The 12,955-nt window shown below is 50.0% G+C and overlaps 1 protein-coding gene across 9 annotated transcripts in view; it reads left to right on the top strand.

Annotated features, from left to right (window-relative positions):
- The window catches only part of ACACA (acetyl-CoA carboxylase alpha), a 101,656-nt gene that overhangs the window by 17,939 nt on the left and 70,762 nt on the right, over nucleotides 1–12,955 (top strand). For all 9 annotated transcript variants that reach the window (XM_053995978.1, XM_053995977.1, XM_053995979.1 and 6 more), the window contains 17 exons: nucleotides 332–430; nucleotides 1,133–1,239; nucleotides 2,630–2,740; nucleotides 2,865–3,074; nucleotides 3,594–3,764; nucleotides 4,396–4,557; nucleotides 4,811–4,974; nucleotides 5,744–5,894; nucleotides 6,341–6,444; nucleotides 6,949–7,030; nucleotides 8,284–8,429; nucleotides 9,067–9,217; nucleotides 10,451–10,585; nucleotides 10,952–11,098; nucleotides 11,284–11,472; nucleotides 12,013–12,113; nucleotides 12,223–12,311. In XM_053995978.1, coding sequence (XP_053851953.1) covers nucleotides 332–430; nucleotides 1,133–1,239; nucleotides 2,630–2,740; nucleotides 2,865–3,074; nucleotides 3,594–3,764; nucleotides 4,396–4,557; nucleotides 4,811–4,974; nucleotides 5,744–5,894; nucleotides 6,341–6,444; nucleotides 6,949–7,030; nucleotides 8,284–8,429; nucleotides 9,067–9,217; nucleotides 10,451–10,585; nucleotides 10,952–11,098; nucleotides 11,284–11,472; nucleotides 12,013–12,113; nucleotides 12,223–12,311 — 2,319 coding nt within the window. The remainder of the gene's footprint in view (nucleotides 1–331; nucleotides 431–1,132; nucleotides 1,240–2,629; nucleotides 2,741–2,864; nucleotides 3,075–3,593; nucleotides 3,765–4,395; nucleotides 4,558–4,810; nucleotides 4,975–5,743; nucleotides 5,895–6,340; nucleotides 6,445–6,948; nucleotides 7,031–8,283; nucleotides 8,430–9,066; nucleotides 9,218–10,450; nucleotides 10,586–10,951; nucleotides 11,099–11,283; nucleotides 11,473–12,012; nucleotides 12,114–12,222; nucleotides 12,312–12,955) is intronic.

Raw genomic sequence — 12,955 nt, 5'->3', positions numbered from 1 at the left:
GCCTAGTCCTTGTTGGAAGGTGGGGAGGTTTAGGGAGATGGAAAACCCTGAGTCCAAGAGAGAGCCATGGGGAATGTCTGCAGTGCCAGGTGGATGATCTGTTCTTTACAGCAGTTCTTGTGTGGAAGAAGGGGAAAGTTTTTCAACATAGCCTTTAGTGTTGAGATAAAAAAATCAGGAAAGATTCCTGATAAACCAGATTGTCCCTGCTCTCATTTTAAAGAGGGTTCAGTTTTATGGGAAGAATGGAGTTTTTCCCTAAATTCTGGACCTTGCTCTAATGTCTGATACCCCTTGTGTCTCTCTCATGCATTGTCTTTGCTCTCTGCAGGTCCTCCCAGCCAAGCCATGTGGGCCTTAGGAGATAAAATTGCTTCTTCCATCGTGGCTCAGACTGCTGGCATTCCAACTCTTCCTTGGAGTGGCAGTGGTAAGAAGGAATTGTCCTGTGTTTACCAAGATCACCCTGATCTTTTCTTCCTTCAGCATATCTACTTTCTAAGAAGCTGTGTGCTCACAAGTGTGTTCCAGGAGATGCTCCATCTGTTCAGGGTTTCCCATTTGTGCTGTTTGCCCACCACACCAGTGAGGTGCCTTGGAAGCAATGACACCAGGGATGGAATGAGCCTGGAGATGGTGGGAGAAGCTGGCAGCCTGCAGAGGAGGACAGGGAGGAGGGACTGGGAGGGGAAGTGAGGAAACATGGAAGAGGTTGTTTCCTGGAGTGCAGCTGGTGCTCACAGGCTCACCTGGTACACCCAGGGCTTGGAGACACCTGGTCTGGTGGAAGGTGTCCCTGCCCATGGCAGGGGGTTGGGACAAGATGATCTTTGAAGTCCCTTCCAACCCAAACCACCCCGTGATTCTGTGTATTTTTGGAACCCATGCCCTGCTGCCATGGAAGTTCCTCTGCAGTTCCAAGGCGCTGTAAACAGCAGCCTGCTTCTCACAGAGAAATGGAGGAGGATGCAGTGGATTGGATAAAAAGACTTGCTCCCCAGAAATCAGGAATGTCTGTTTACATTCTGCACACTCCCTTTTCTGAGGGCTGCCAGCCTGTCACTTGTGTCCTGCAGTGGCTCCTGACAGCCTGGCAGCACGAGGAGCTCAGAGGGCGGTGTTTGTGTTCCAGGCCTTCGGGTGGACTGGCAGGAGAACGACCTCCAGAAGCGCATCCTGAGCGTTCCTCAGGAGCTCTACGAGAAGGGCTACGTGAGGGACGCCGACGACGGACTGCGGGTGGGTCTGGGGGCTCCCCGGGCTCACGGGGAGCTGGGCTGAGTGACGGAGCTCACCCCCAGATTGGGGTGACCCCCAGAGGTGCTAAAGTCTCTCCTCCAACCCGGGCCTTCAAAAAAAGACTCAGTAGTCTTCAGTTGTCCGGTCTCAAGGCAGTTTATTGCATGTTATCTCAAGGCACACAGACTCCCTGACATTCTCCCTGACTCCTTCTCCCTCTGTGTCGCTCTCTGTCCCTCTTTGTCTCTGTCTCCATCTGTCTCTGTCTCTTTCCTGCCCAAGGGGCTGGTACCATCTTTTATATCACACATTACATTTAAATGTTTATAGTTTTTCCCCAATGCCTATCACCTATATTGAACAGTGACTTTCTACTCTAAACCAATCTGTGAGTGCCAACACCACCAAGAACATGGGGGATAGGAAGGAGAAAGAAGGAGGACAGGGCACGCCCAAATCCCTCCATCTCAGAACTTCTGACCCCCTTGTACAAAACTCAGACCCCTCTGTACAAGGCCTAAAACCCCCTGTACAGCACTCAAAAATCCTTCCTTTCACTTTGTGACTACTTCTATTATAATATCTAAACTTTTGTGATTTCTTGTTCTCCCTGCAAGGTTGGTAAATTGTTCCATGGATCAAATTCAAAACCACAGGGGTTTCTGGCTGCCTGCCAGGGTCTCAGATGCTTCTGACCTGGACCCAGAACATCCAAGAGTGTCTGAGGGACACCTTGGGTTCTGACAGGGCTGGAGCTTCCTCCCCATGGCAGCACAAACTGCAGCCCCAGAGCTGCCTCTTGCAGACTGGGGACTGAGCATTAACAAACCTTTGGCCCCAGCCTGTGCAGGTGGGTGAGGAACAGCAGGGAGAGGCAAAATATGGGACCAAGGTTGTGTTGCATTAAGAGCTGTCAACTAGTTTTTGTTTTTAGTAAAAACACACAACCACACACTTCACTTCATCTTTGGAGTTTCTCCTTGAGGAGGAATTTTTGAATAAGAAATATTCCTGGCACAATACAGGACTTGGAGTTTTCCTTTGTGAAGAGTGGGGGTGCCATGTGTGATTTTTCTCATCTTACCCAGTTTTTAAATGATTTTCTGTATTATACAAAAGCTTTTTTGTGAATTTGTAGATTTAATGGCATTGAAGCACTGACAAAAGGTTTTGTGGTCACTCTGAGAGGTCAGAGTTCTCTGTAATCACAAAATCCCTGCTGATTTTTCCAGCTACAGGCACTCTCACCAGTGAGATATTTGGTTTCTATGCCATTGGTTGCTAAATAGTCAGATATGGCAGCTTGGATGTGAATCAAAAGGGAAATAATGATCTTTTCACTGGATTCTGCTGCCTTTTTGTACTTACCCTGTTGTTCCCATCTTGCCAGGCTGCTGAGGAGGTTGGCTACCCTGTCATGATCAAGGCTTCCGAAGGAGGAGGAGGAAAAGGAATCAGGAAAGTGAACAATGCAGATGACTTCCCCAATCTGTTCAGACAGGTGAGTGCTCCCACTGATCTGTGCTGCCTTGCTCTGAGCGTTCAGGGCTGGCTGGCTGCGAGACCTCAGCCCTGAAGGACTCTCACACCAGGTGCTCTGCCTGTTCACTCTGACCCTGCTGTAGGTTCAAACTGAAGTCCCAGGCTCTCCCATCTTTGTGATGAGGCTGGCCAAGCAGTCCAGGCACCTGGAGGTGCAGATCCTGGCAGACCAGTACGGCAATGCCATCTCCCTCTTCGGCCGCGACTGCTCCGTGCAGCGCCGGCACCAGAAGATCATCGAGGAGGCTCCAGCCTCCATTGCAACCTCAACAGTGTTTGAGCACATGGAGCAGGTGAGAGGGGCTCTGCAGCTTCCCCTGCCCTGGCCAGCCTCCAGGAACAGGCAGGGCTTTGTATTTTTGTTTCACGTCCCCCCGGAGCTTTGCGCTGTTGAGTGTTTTAAAGGAGCAGTAGAGGGTTGTGTGTCTCCACCTGCTCGGTGTGGGCAGCCACTCTCATTTCTAAATCTCACCAACAGCTCCTTTCGAAGATAAATGCTCCCCAAAAAAGGGGAGGGAAGTGTGTTTTAAATGTGTGTTATCATATTAAAAGCAAGTCTCAGGAGTTGCAGGAATTGCCCAATGTTGAGCGTTGCAAATATTTGTGTCAAACTCTGCCTTCTGCGAATTGTGGGTGAAATAAATTGGAAATCAAAAGTCCTGTCCCACAGGCTTTTCTCTGGGCTGGTCTTGGGCCTGTTACAAGTTTTGGGGTGTTTCAGGATGCCAGCAGAAGTGTGAAGTGGGCGTGGTGGGTGAGCAGAGCGAGCAGGGGTAGCTGGCAATGCAATATTCTTGTTTTCTGTGCCCCAGTGCGCAGTGAAGCTGGCCAAAATGGTGGGGTACGTGAGTGCAGGCACTGTGGAGTACCTGTACAGCCAGGACGGCAGCTTCTACTTCCTGGAGCTGAACCCACGCCTGCAGGTGGAGCACCCCTGCACTGAGATGGTGGCAGATGTCAACCTGCCAGCAGCACAGCTCCAGGTGAGCACAGAAAATGGAATTCCTCACCTTTCGGCAAGTTCAGCACTTGTTTGAAGCTCCCCAAAGCCACCAGGGGATCCCTCAGAGATCCTGTAGAGAGCAGTTGTTGATATGCTGTGGCTTGTCAGTCCCTTGTGTGTCCCCCCCAAACTCCTGGCCCCCAACTTCCCAGCAGTGGGTGGATGCCACAGTCCCCTCACACCTCAATAAGGCTCTGTATGATTTTCTACTTCTTTTTTGAAGCGTATCTGTAAAAAAAAAACCCAACTAATGAACAGGGAAAATGGGATTTTGTTCCATAAGGATGCAGCTGGTTCTGCAGGTTACTCTCCCCACAGTTTATAATTGCAAAATTCCACAGTTTCCTATAACTAATTAGGGCCCTTCTGTCTCACTGGAACCTCAGTATATTTTTAACAGGCCTAATGCATGCCCATCCTCAGCTGACCTGGCACTGTCAGCTTTCCCTGGAGCCTTTTAATCAGTCAGTGGAAAATACTGGCTGGAGGGCTTAAGGTGGATATTACACTGAGCTGAGTTGTCCTGGGAAGTGTGAATGTTTGGCTCTGTGAGGAGAGAAACTTAGCGGTGTGGTTTTTAAATTATTATTATTTATTTCTTCTCTCCTTAGATTGCCATGGGGATCCCCCTGCACAGGATCAAGGATATCAGGGTGATGTATGGAGTTTCTCCCTGGGGGGACACAACCATTGATTTTGAGAACTCGGCCCACGTCCCCAGCCCCCGTGGCCACGTCATCGCTGCCCGGATCACCAGTGAGAATCCTGATGAGGTGAGGCTTCCATTTCTGTGCTTGGTGCTCACTCTGGGCTTTGCAGGGCCAGTCCCTGCTGCTGCTGCTGAAAATTTTGGCAGCAAATTTAAAAGACTCTTCCCTTACCTCGCTTAGACCCTGGTTAGACACAGCCTGAACTTGTTATACCACATGGAAGCACAAAGAGGTGTTCTCAAAGCCTTCAGAACCCTCATTCTGGATTATTCACCTTTTCTTTAGGGCGTAGAGCAATGTCTGTCTGTCTTTGCAGGGGTTTAAGCCCAGTTCTGGCACAGTTCAGGAGCTGAATTTCCGCAGCAATAAGAATGTCTGGGGCTATTTCAGTGTGGCTGCTGCAGGGGGGCTCCATGAATTTGCTGATTCCCAGTTTGGTCACTGCTTCTCCTGGGGAGAGAACCGTGAAGAAGCCATCTCGTAAGTCAGGAATGTGGGAGGGCCTTGGGAATTGCTTGGCTTTGTCCTCTTTGGTCCAAAGTGCCACTGGAAAACAAAGCTCCTTGTAGGAGTTTCAAGTCTTTGTCTTGTTTTCCATTTCGTGGTCAGGCTTCTCATCCTGTCTTGCTTTGCAATTCCGCTATGCTGCACCTACATTTCTACACTTTTTTGCCAAATTTTCTTCATTTTTCTTCCTTTCTGTTTCATCCCTGCCTTGCATACCTGCTGCTGGGCTGTGACACGGCTACCTCAGGGTGAAAGTCCCTCTTTAAAGCATCCAGGTGAAGGCTCCTAACAGGAAAAACATTGCTAACCTGACTGACCAATGCTTCAGGATGGTTTGTGAGCTGTGGAGTGTCCTCTGTGGTGTGGGATTTTAAAGCACTTGGTCCTGAGGCAGACCTGTCTGACCTGTCATCCACGTTTTTCATCCAGAGCCTTTCCCAGTTCCACTCTGGGCGGGGTGGACACCACATCTGTCTGTCTGTCTGTCTGTTGTATGCCCCTGACACCTGGTAGGGCCCTGGGTGATGATAGCAGGGGGAGCTCCTGATCCCACTGAGCTGCTCTTCACACCAGCAGCAGGGAAATCAATATTCTCCCATTCCCAAACCTTCCTGCAGGATCCTGCTCCATCCAGTGCCTGTGCTCTTCTGCTCTGACCTTCGGGTGCTTTTCTGTCTGCAGCTGCCAGCTTGCATGCTGCCATTAGGATGGGATAGATAACAGGGCTTCTTTCCCCTTTCAGAAACATGGTGGTGGCTCTGAAGGAGCTCTCCATCCGAGGGGACTTCAGGACCACTGTGGAATACTTGATCAAGCTGCTGGAGACAGAGAGCTTCCAGCAGAACCGCATCGACACGGGCTGGCTGGACCGGCTCATCGCCGAGAAAGTGCAGGTGCAGCTGCTTCCCCTTGCAGGGGCACACATGGCAATGGGCAGGGGTGGTGCTGCTGCTGCAAAAGGGGGTAGGAGTGGGCAGTGCCCACTTAATGAATAAACATTTTCAGTGGCATTGCTTCTTACGTATATCGAAATCCTAGGTCGTCCCCTGTTGGGGGAAGTTGGTCTTAAAGTTGTCCAGAAAAGCATTGAGACCAGTGTTATGCTTGGAATCTGGGAGAGATGACAGTGGAAATGTTGTTGGAACCTCGAGATTTGATCCAGGCAGAAGAAAACGTAGTTTTAAGGCGTTACAGCAATAATGGCCTGCCACACCGACTTGATTTTAAAGAGTGTTGGCCATGAACCAAAACCAGAGCCGAGACTGCTGATTCTTCTAGCTGGGTGTTCAGACTGGGCTGAAGCTGGAGGAGGTGTGACTGTGTCTGTCCCCTTTTTTAGGCTGAGAGGCCTGACACCATGCTGGGGGTGGTGTGTGGGGCTCTGCACGTGGCTGACGTGAGCTTCCGAAACAGCGTCTCCAACTTCCTGCACTCCCTGGAAAGGTAAAAGGGCAAGCTGCTCTCTAGTAATTACTCCTGGTGTACAAGCTCTGTTCAGTCCAGTCCAGGAATGCTCAGGGGCTGTTATCTGCTGGCTGTTCCCTGGCCCCAGGGAGCTCTTTATCTGCTGAGAAAACTGGCAGGTATCTGCATTTCCTCCAAATATCCCCTGCTGTCTGCACGGATTGCTTTGGTTTCTAGCAGGAGCTCCAGGAAATGGCTCAGAAACACGGAGTTCTTGCTCTGTGTGCTGCTAGGGCAGCATTAGGGAGTCTCAAATCACCCAGTAGTGAATGGAAAAGAGAGCAAACTGGCCTGTGTGGCCTTTGTTTGACTTGGTCAAACTGATTTGTGTCTCTGCTAAGAAGAGACTCTATAAAAACCTACTCCCATCTCTCTGCTAGTGTTTTCCTAAAGCCTTGCATGCATCTCTGAAGCTCTTTGGACCCCTGGTAGTCATTTGGTGGCTTGTGGAAGATCAGTTTTGTTTTGTCCTTCTCTTTCCAGGGGTCAAGTCCTCCCTGCTCACACTCTGCTCAACACGGTGGACGTGGAGCTCATCTACGAGGGACGGAAATATGTGCTGAAGGTACAGAGTGGGACCCACCCTCCTGCCCCTGGGCTGGACATGGCCACGAGTGCTGCTCTGGCCTCATCTTTGCACAGATCTGTACAGGGAATTCGGTCTGAGCAGGGTTGATTTTCTCTGCTTTAGTGGGTGAAGAAATCAGCACGGCCTCCTTTGCGGTAGCACCGCTTGCGTTGACCCATTGCAATGTCCCTGTAAACATTTCAGCCTCTTGCTCTGAGCAGGGTGAAATTTGCTTTGTTACAGGCAAAGACTACTACAGGTTGACCAAAACTTCCAGCTGATTTTTCTGCATATGTAGGTCTGCTCTGCTGGGGTTTTGACACACCAACGTGACAGAATTTGCAGCAATTTATCCCTGTGGTGTTGCTTTTTTGCTGCATGCAAAAACCCCATGTTGCAAAACCAAACATAATGAAAGTTAGGAAATATTTGACTTAAGGTTGCCTGTGCAATCTTCATTAGCTTCCTTGGGCAAATCTGTGGTGGTGAAGTTTTTAATGACAAGACCATAGGCTGGTTATTGCAGCAGTGAGAATTCTGCACCTCCCTGGGTTTATCTTTGATGAGGAATAGAGGCACTGAGCAGCAGCTGAAGTGTTGTTTAAAGGATTTACCCAGCTTCAAATAACAGCTCAGGGGCAGAGACTGGGATAGGATCCCTTTCTCCAGGGAGAGCACTTGTTGCTTTCCCTGTGGGACAATCTCTCATTTTTCCCCCCAAATTATCTCCTTGATTATGCAGTGTAAGTACACAACTGTGCCTTGTAAGCAGGTGAGGGTGGGAAAATGGTCTGTGATTGCACAATCAAACCTCAACCATCAGTGCAGAAGTGTGAGAGGATTAAATCAGCATTCATGGACAGCACTAGTTCTGGCATCTCTTGACTGCTGCGTCACAGAATCCCAGACTGGTTTGGGTTGGCCCTTGTAAAAAATCTCTCTCCATTTTTCTTGTGGGATCCCTTCAGGCACTGGAAGGCCACATTTAAACCTCCCCAGAATTTCTCTTCTCCAGGCTGAACAATCCCAATTCTCTCAGCCTTTCCTCACAGGAGAGGTGCTCCATCCCTCTGGTCAGCTTTGCTCACCTGCCTTTGTGACCCCAATTTTTTTACACGACACCAAACACCTCTGTTCCTCTTCATTAATGCCCGCTATTGCAGCGCTTGGAAAACTCTGTGTTGTGGCAGCCAAGACACTCAATGCTGCGTTCAGTTCCCTGGATAATTCCCATTCTTGTGGCTTGGCAGGTGACCAGGCAGTCTCCCAATTCCTACGTGGTGATCATGAACAGCTCCTGTGTGGAAGTCGACGTGCATCGCCTGAGTGACGGGGGGCTGCTCCTCTCCTACGATGGCAGCAGCTACACCACCTACATGAAAGAAGAAGTGGACAGGTAGCAACCCGTACAGCTCCAGGTTTAGCATTCACACAGCCAAAACGAGGTGTATTTGTAACTTCATGCTTCCCAAACGATCAGCTGGGAGAGGAATTCTCTCCTAGGAAGAGTTTTCTAGGTGTACTGTGGGTGAGTTTTGAGACAGAACAGATCTTGGCTACTGTTAAAAGAAGGATCTGGCTGTGCCACCATGTGGAGTCCATATTCCTCTGCTTGGTCCTTAAAAGTGACTTTTGGGATTATAAAAACCAAAAAACCAGAACCAGAAAATCTTTAAAATTCTTGTAATTCCACGGCTGCTTTAGAAGTAAAGACAAGTTGTACTGTTTCAGTGCATCCCCTCAAAATTCCCTGCAAGGATCATAGCAGTAAGGGCTGTAAGGGGCATCCCCAGGTGTGGAATGTGAACTCTGCCCCCTCTGCTGTGTTATCTTCTGGGAAAAGTAATGGATCTGCTCAGGAGGACAAAGAATTTGGGTAACTTCCTGGGTTGGAATCTCCACCTCTCAGCTGGTCGAGGCGTTTTCCCGTAGTTTTGTTTCGAAGTAGAATAGGGAAAGGGAGACTGGATTTTCCCTTTCCCATGCCCTCCCCAAGGAGTTCTGTTGCCCTGATCTGTCCTGTTCTTCCCCAGGTATCGCATCACCATTGGGAACAAGACCTGTGTGTTTGAGAAGGAGAATGATCCCTCCATCCTGCGCTCGCCTTCCGCTGGGAAGCTGATCCAGTATGTGGTGGAGGATGGGGGACACGTGTTTGCAGGCCAGTGCTTTGCAGAAATTGAGGTAAAAGTCTCAGAGGACTGGTTTGGCTGCCCAGGAAAAAGCTAAAAAGCTCAGGGGGAGGGATGTTGGACGCTTTGGGACTGGGAGGGATCATTCACAGTATTTCACTGACAGATTTTAACCTGAGCTACAACGGGAATCATCAATGAGAGTGATGGGGTGGGGAAGAAATTTAACAGCAGAAATTTGAGTGTTAATGACTGTACTGTTAATGACCAAGTGATAAGCAAAATTTCTCAAAAATCCTGTGATTATCACCTTCCTGAGATTCCAAGGGAAGGTGGGATCCATTCCCAGCTGTGCTGCAGAAGGCTTTCTCCTTGTACTACTGACACAGACTCAGAGTTATATGCCAGGATGAATTAACAAACTTCATCCTGGGTAGCTGATCATTTATCAGATCGATCCCAGAAGTTACTAAGTGTCACTCCTCCCTTCTCCTTAGGAAGTTACTTAACTCTTACCGAGGAGGAGGAGGATGAGCAATTTCTGCATCACGATGAGGAAAGCAAAATGAGGGGTTGTGTAGGAGTGTGTGGCTCAAAACAGATTTGAGGGAGGGGAAGGTGTGTGATGACAGAGGGGCAATTAAACCAGTTGGGGACAATGTGTAGGAGAAAAACATCAAGACAGAGACCCAGCTATTTTATGTAAGTGCTTTTGCACTGCAACAGGTCATGGCTTAGAAGGCACCACCCACACAATCCCTGTGGCTCCTGCTGGTGTAGAGCAGAGCAAGGGTAAAACCAAACTGGCTCCCCCATACCCAACCCTTCTGCTCCAAGGGCAGCAGCTCTTGATGTAAGGAAGCATTTCTGTCTGGGAAGAGCTGTCTGAGAGCTCTAGAAAGTGATCCTGGGTTCCTTCTGCTTGAAGTGAAGATGTGGCTGTAGCCTTTGAGAGGAGCCTTTGGAATGCAGCAGAAAATTGTCTGCTTTCCTCACTGTGCTCAGTGTGGGGCCTTCCTGAGTCTCCTGTTGGTTCAGGCAGTGTGAGCAGTGACACTCCTGAAGTTCCTGCTCCACTATTTTGTGGCCAATTATTTTGTTCTCCCATTCACTTCAGTGTCTGGGTTTTGTTCCCAACATCTGTGCTTGAAAGTTTTGGGAACACCTGAATGCCAGAGGTGCTCATGCAGGTCTGTCTGTGTGGGACACTGCCTGCTGGCTCCCAAAACTAGAACTGTTTTGGGGCACAGGGAGCTGAGTGTGTAACCTGTTTTCTTTGCTACAGGTGATGAAAATGGTGATGACGATAACAGCAGGAGAATCAGGGTGCATCCACTATGTCAAACGCCCAGGGGCAGTCCTGGATCCAGGCTGTGTGATTGCCAAGCTGCAGCTGGATGATCCCAGCAGGGTTCAGCAGGTGAGGAGTTGCAGAAGGCACAGGTTTTGTGGGGTTTTAATGAGGGAGTGATGTTGAGAGTGGTACCAGATGGTCCAGTGAGCCAATTTCCCATTTGTGCATCGTACTGGAATTGTCACTTCACTGTTTATTTGTCTCAGATGAGGATTGGGACTGAGATTTCTCTCTCTGATTCATGCCAAACTTATCTGCCATTCCTGCCCTCTGCTTACCTCAGTACTGTTGTGGGGCTGTCTCTCTCAACCAAGTGCATTTCCCACTGTGGGAATCCTTGCAAGTTAAACCGTGGCTCCAGCTGAGGGTGACTGGCTGTTCCCCAAGGCTGGTGCCCCACAGGAGGCTCAGTGGGGCTGTTCCTTGCTGCAGGCTGAGCTGCACACGGGTACCCTGCCCCAGATCCAGAGCACAGCGCTGCGGGGCGAGAAGCTCCATCGCATCTTCCACTACGTGCTGGACAACCTGGTCAACGTGATGAATGGGTACTGCCTGCCAGAGCCCTTCTTCAGCAGCAAGGTACTGGGGGGCTCTTCTTCCAGAGCCAAAACACAACGTTCTGGCAGCTCAAGGAAGGGTTGGGCAGTTTTTCTGCCGCAGGGCAGCACCCATGGGATGTTGGACACCGCCCCTCTCCTTTTTCCTCTTCCTGTTGTTTATTCCCTTCTCCATTCTTGCCTTCACACTGCCTTGTCTCTCTCCAGGTGAAGGGCTGGGTCGAGCGATTAATGAAGACCCTGAGGGATCCATCTTTGCCCCTGCTGGAGCTTCAGGACATCATGACCAGTGTCTCTGGGCGGATACCACCCAATGTAGAGAAGTCCATCAAGAAGGAGATGGCCCAGTATGCCAGCAACATCACCTCGGTCCTCTGCCAGTTTCCCAGCCAACAGGTGACCAACCACCCTTCATGGAGGGATAAAAATTGGTTTGTGCTGGGGCAGAGAGAGAGAAAAAGTTCCTTTAAGTGACATAGAGGTTAACTGAAGCTGAAAGATGTGTTTGAACATGGTGTGCTGAAGGTAGAAGATACTTCCCTGTGTCACTCCAAGGCTCGTCTCTTTACCTGTGCTGAAGGGTTCCCTGCTCAGCATGGCTTTAACCAGGCACACTGGTGGGAGCACTTTAATCTTATCAGTGGCCCTGTGGGCATTTATTTGCTTTTTTCATGGTACATGTGCTGCAGTGCAATTTGTAGTGCCAGTGTAAGCTCAGAATAGAATGACTGCAGCCAAGGGAGGCCTGGCAGGGTGAGGAGGTGCTGGAAGCTGATTTCTCCACGGTATGATACAAAAATCAATGCACTGTATCACTGACAAGTCTTGAACTTCCTTTGCTAGAGCCTGCTGGGGCTCTGGTGTGTCTCTGCAGGTTGTCCAGCCCGTCGAGGGCTTTTCCCCTGTGCTTTTTTTCCACGTGCTTTTCCCTTTCAGATTGCCAACATCCTGGACAGCCACGCGGCCACCCTGAACCGCAAGTCGGAGCGCGAGGTTTTCTTCATGAACACCCAGAGCATCGTGCAGCTCGTGCAGAGGTGAGCCTGCCCAGGGCTGTCCTGCAGAGCAGGAGCCACCCCCAGCAGGCATGGCAGGGGCTGTGTGTGCGTTCAGCCTCGCTCAGTGCTGGCCTTGGTGCCTCTGCAGGTACCGCAGTGGCATTCGGGGCCACATGAAGGCCGTGGTGATGGATCTGCTCCGGCAGTACCTCAAGGTGGAGACTCAGTTCCAGCACGGTGAGTTCCTGGGCACAAACGGGATTTGATTCCTTGAAGAGTCGTGTTTGCTCCTGGAAAGTCCACGTGGGCCCTGTGGAGAAGGTTTGCTCTCGCTTTGTGCTGAGGGTGAGGTGCACAGGCTTGTTTTTAAGGGTCTGCAGTCAGATCCTGGGTTTTGTAGAGGAGATTCTGTCCCCAAAGCTCAGCTGAAGCTGAGAGGTGGAACCAATGCCTTGCACTGCTGTATCCAGGCACAAGATGGCAATGAAGCCCTGGCCAATTCTGAGGCTCTGGCTCTTACAGGTAGTTCAGATTCCACTCTTCTTTTGTCCTGCTCCATTACCTGCCCCGGCCTAATGGTACTGCAGATTCATTTCCACTTCAATTTGCTGGCAGCAGAGGATGGTGCAAGGCTTTTTGCTGTTATTTCATTTTGCTTGTCATTTGAATGAAAGTCTGAGCTCCCTGTTCCTCTCACAGTATTGCTCACTAAGGAGGCATTTGGTGTTGGAGCTGTTTATTAAGAGTGGGATGTTAGAATTAAAGTTTGCAGTAGGTGATGGTGGGAATGATTCCTTCCCAAATTGATTGTGTGGACCACAGGGAATCACAGAATGGTCTGGGCTGGATGGGGCTTTAAAGCACATCTCATCCCACTCCTG

Source organism: Vidua macroura, chromosome 20 (genome assembly GCF_024509145.1).
Source record: "Vidua macroura isolate BioBank_ID:100142 chromosome 20, ASM2450914v1, whole genome shotgun sequence".
Taxonomy (NCBI): Eukaryota; Metazoa; Chordata; class Aves; order Passeriformes; family Viduidae; genus Vidua; species Vidua macroura.
The sequence above is the reverse complement of the archived record's forward strand: the minus strand, read 5'-3'. Positions and strand labels throughout refer to the sequence as shown.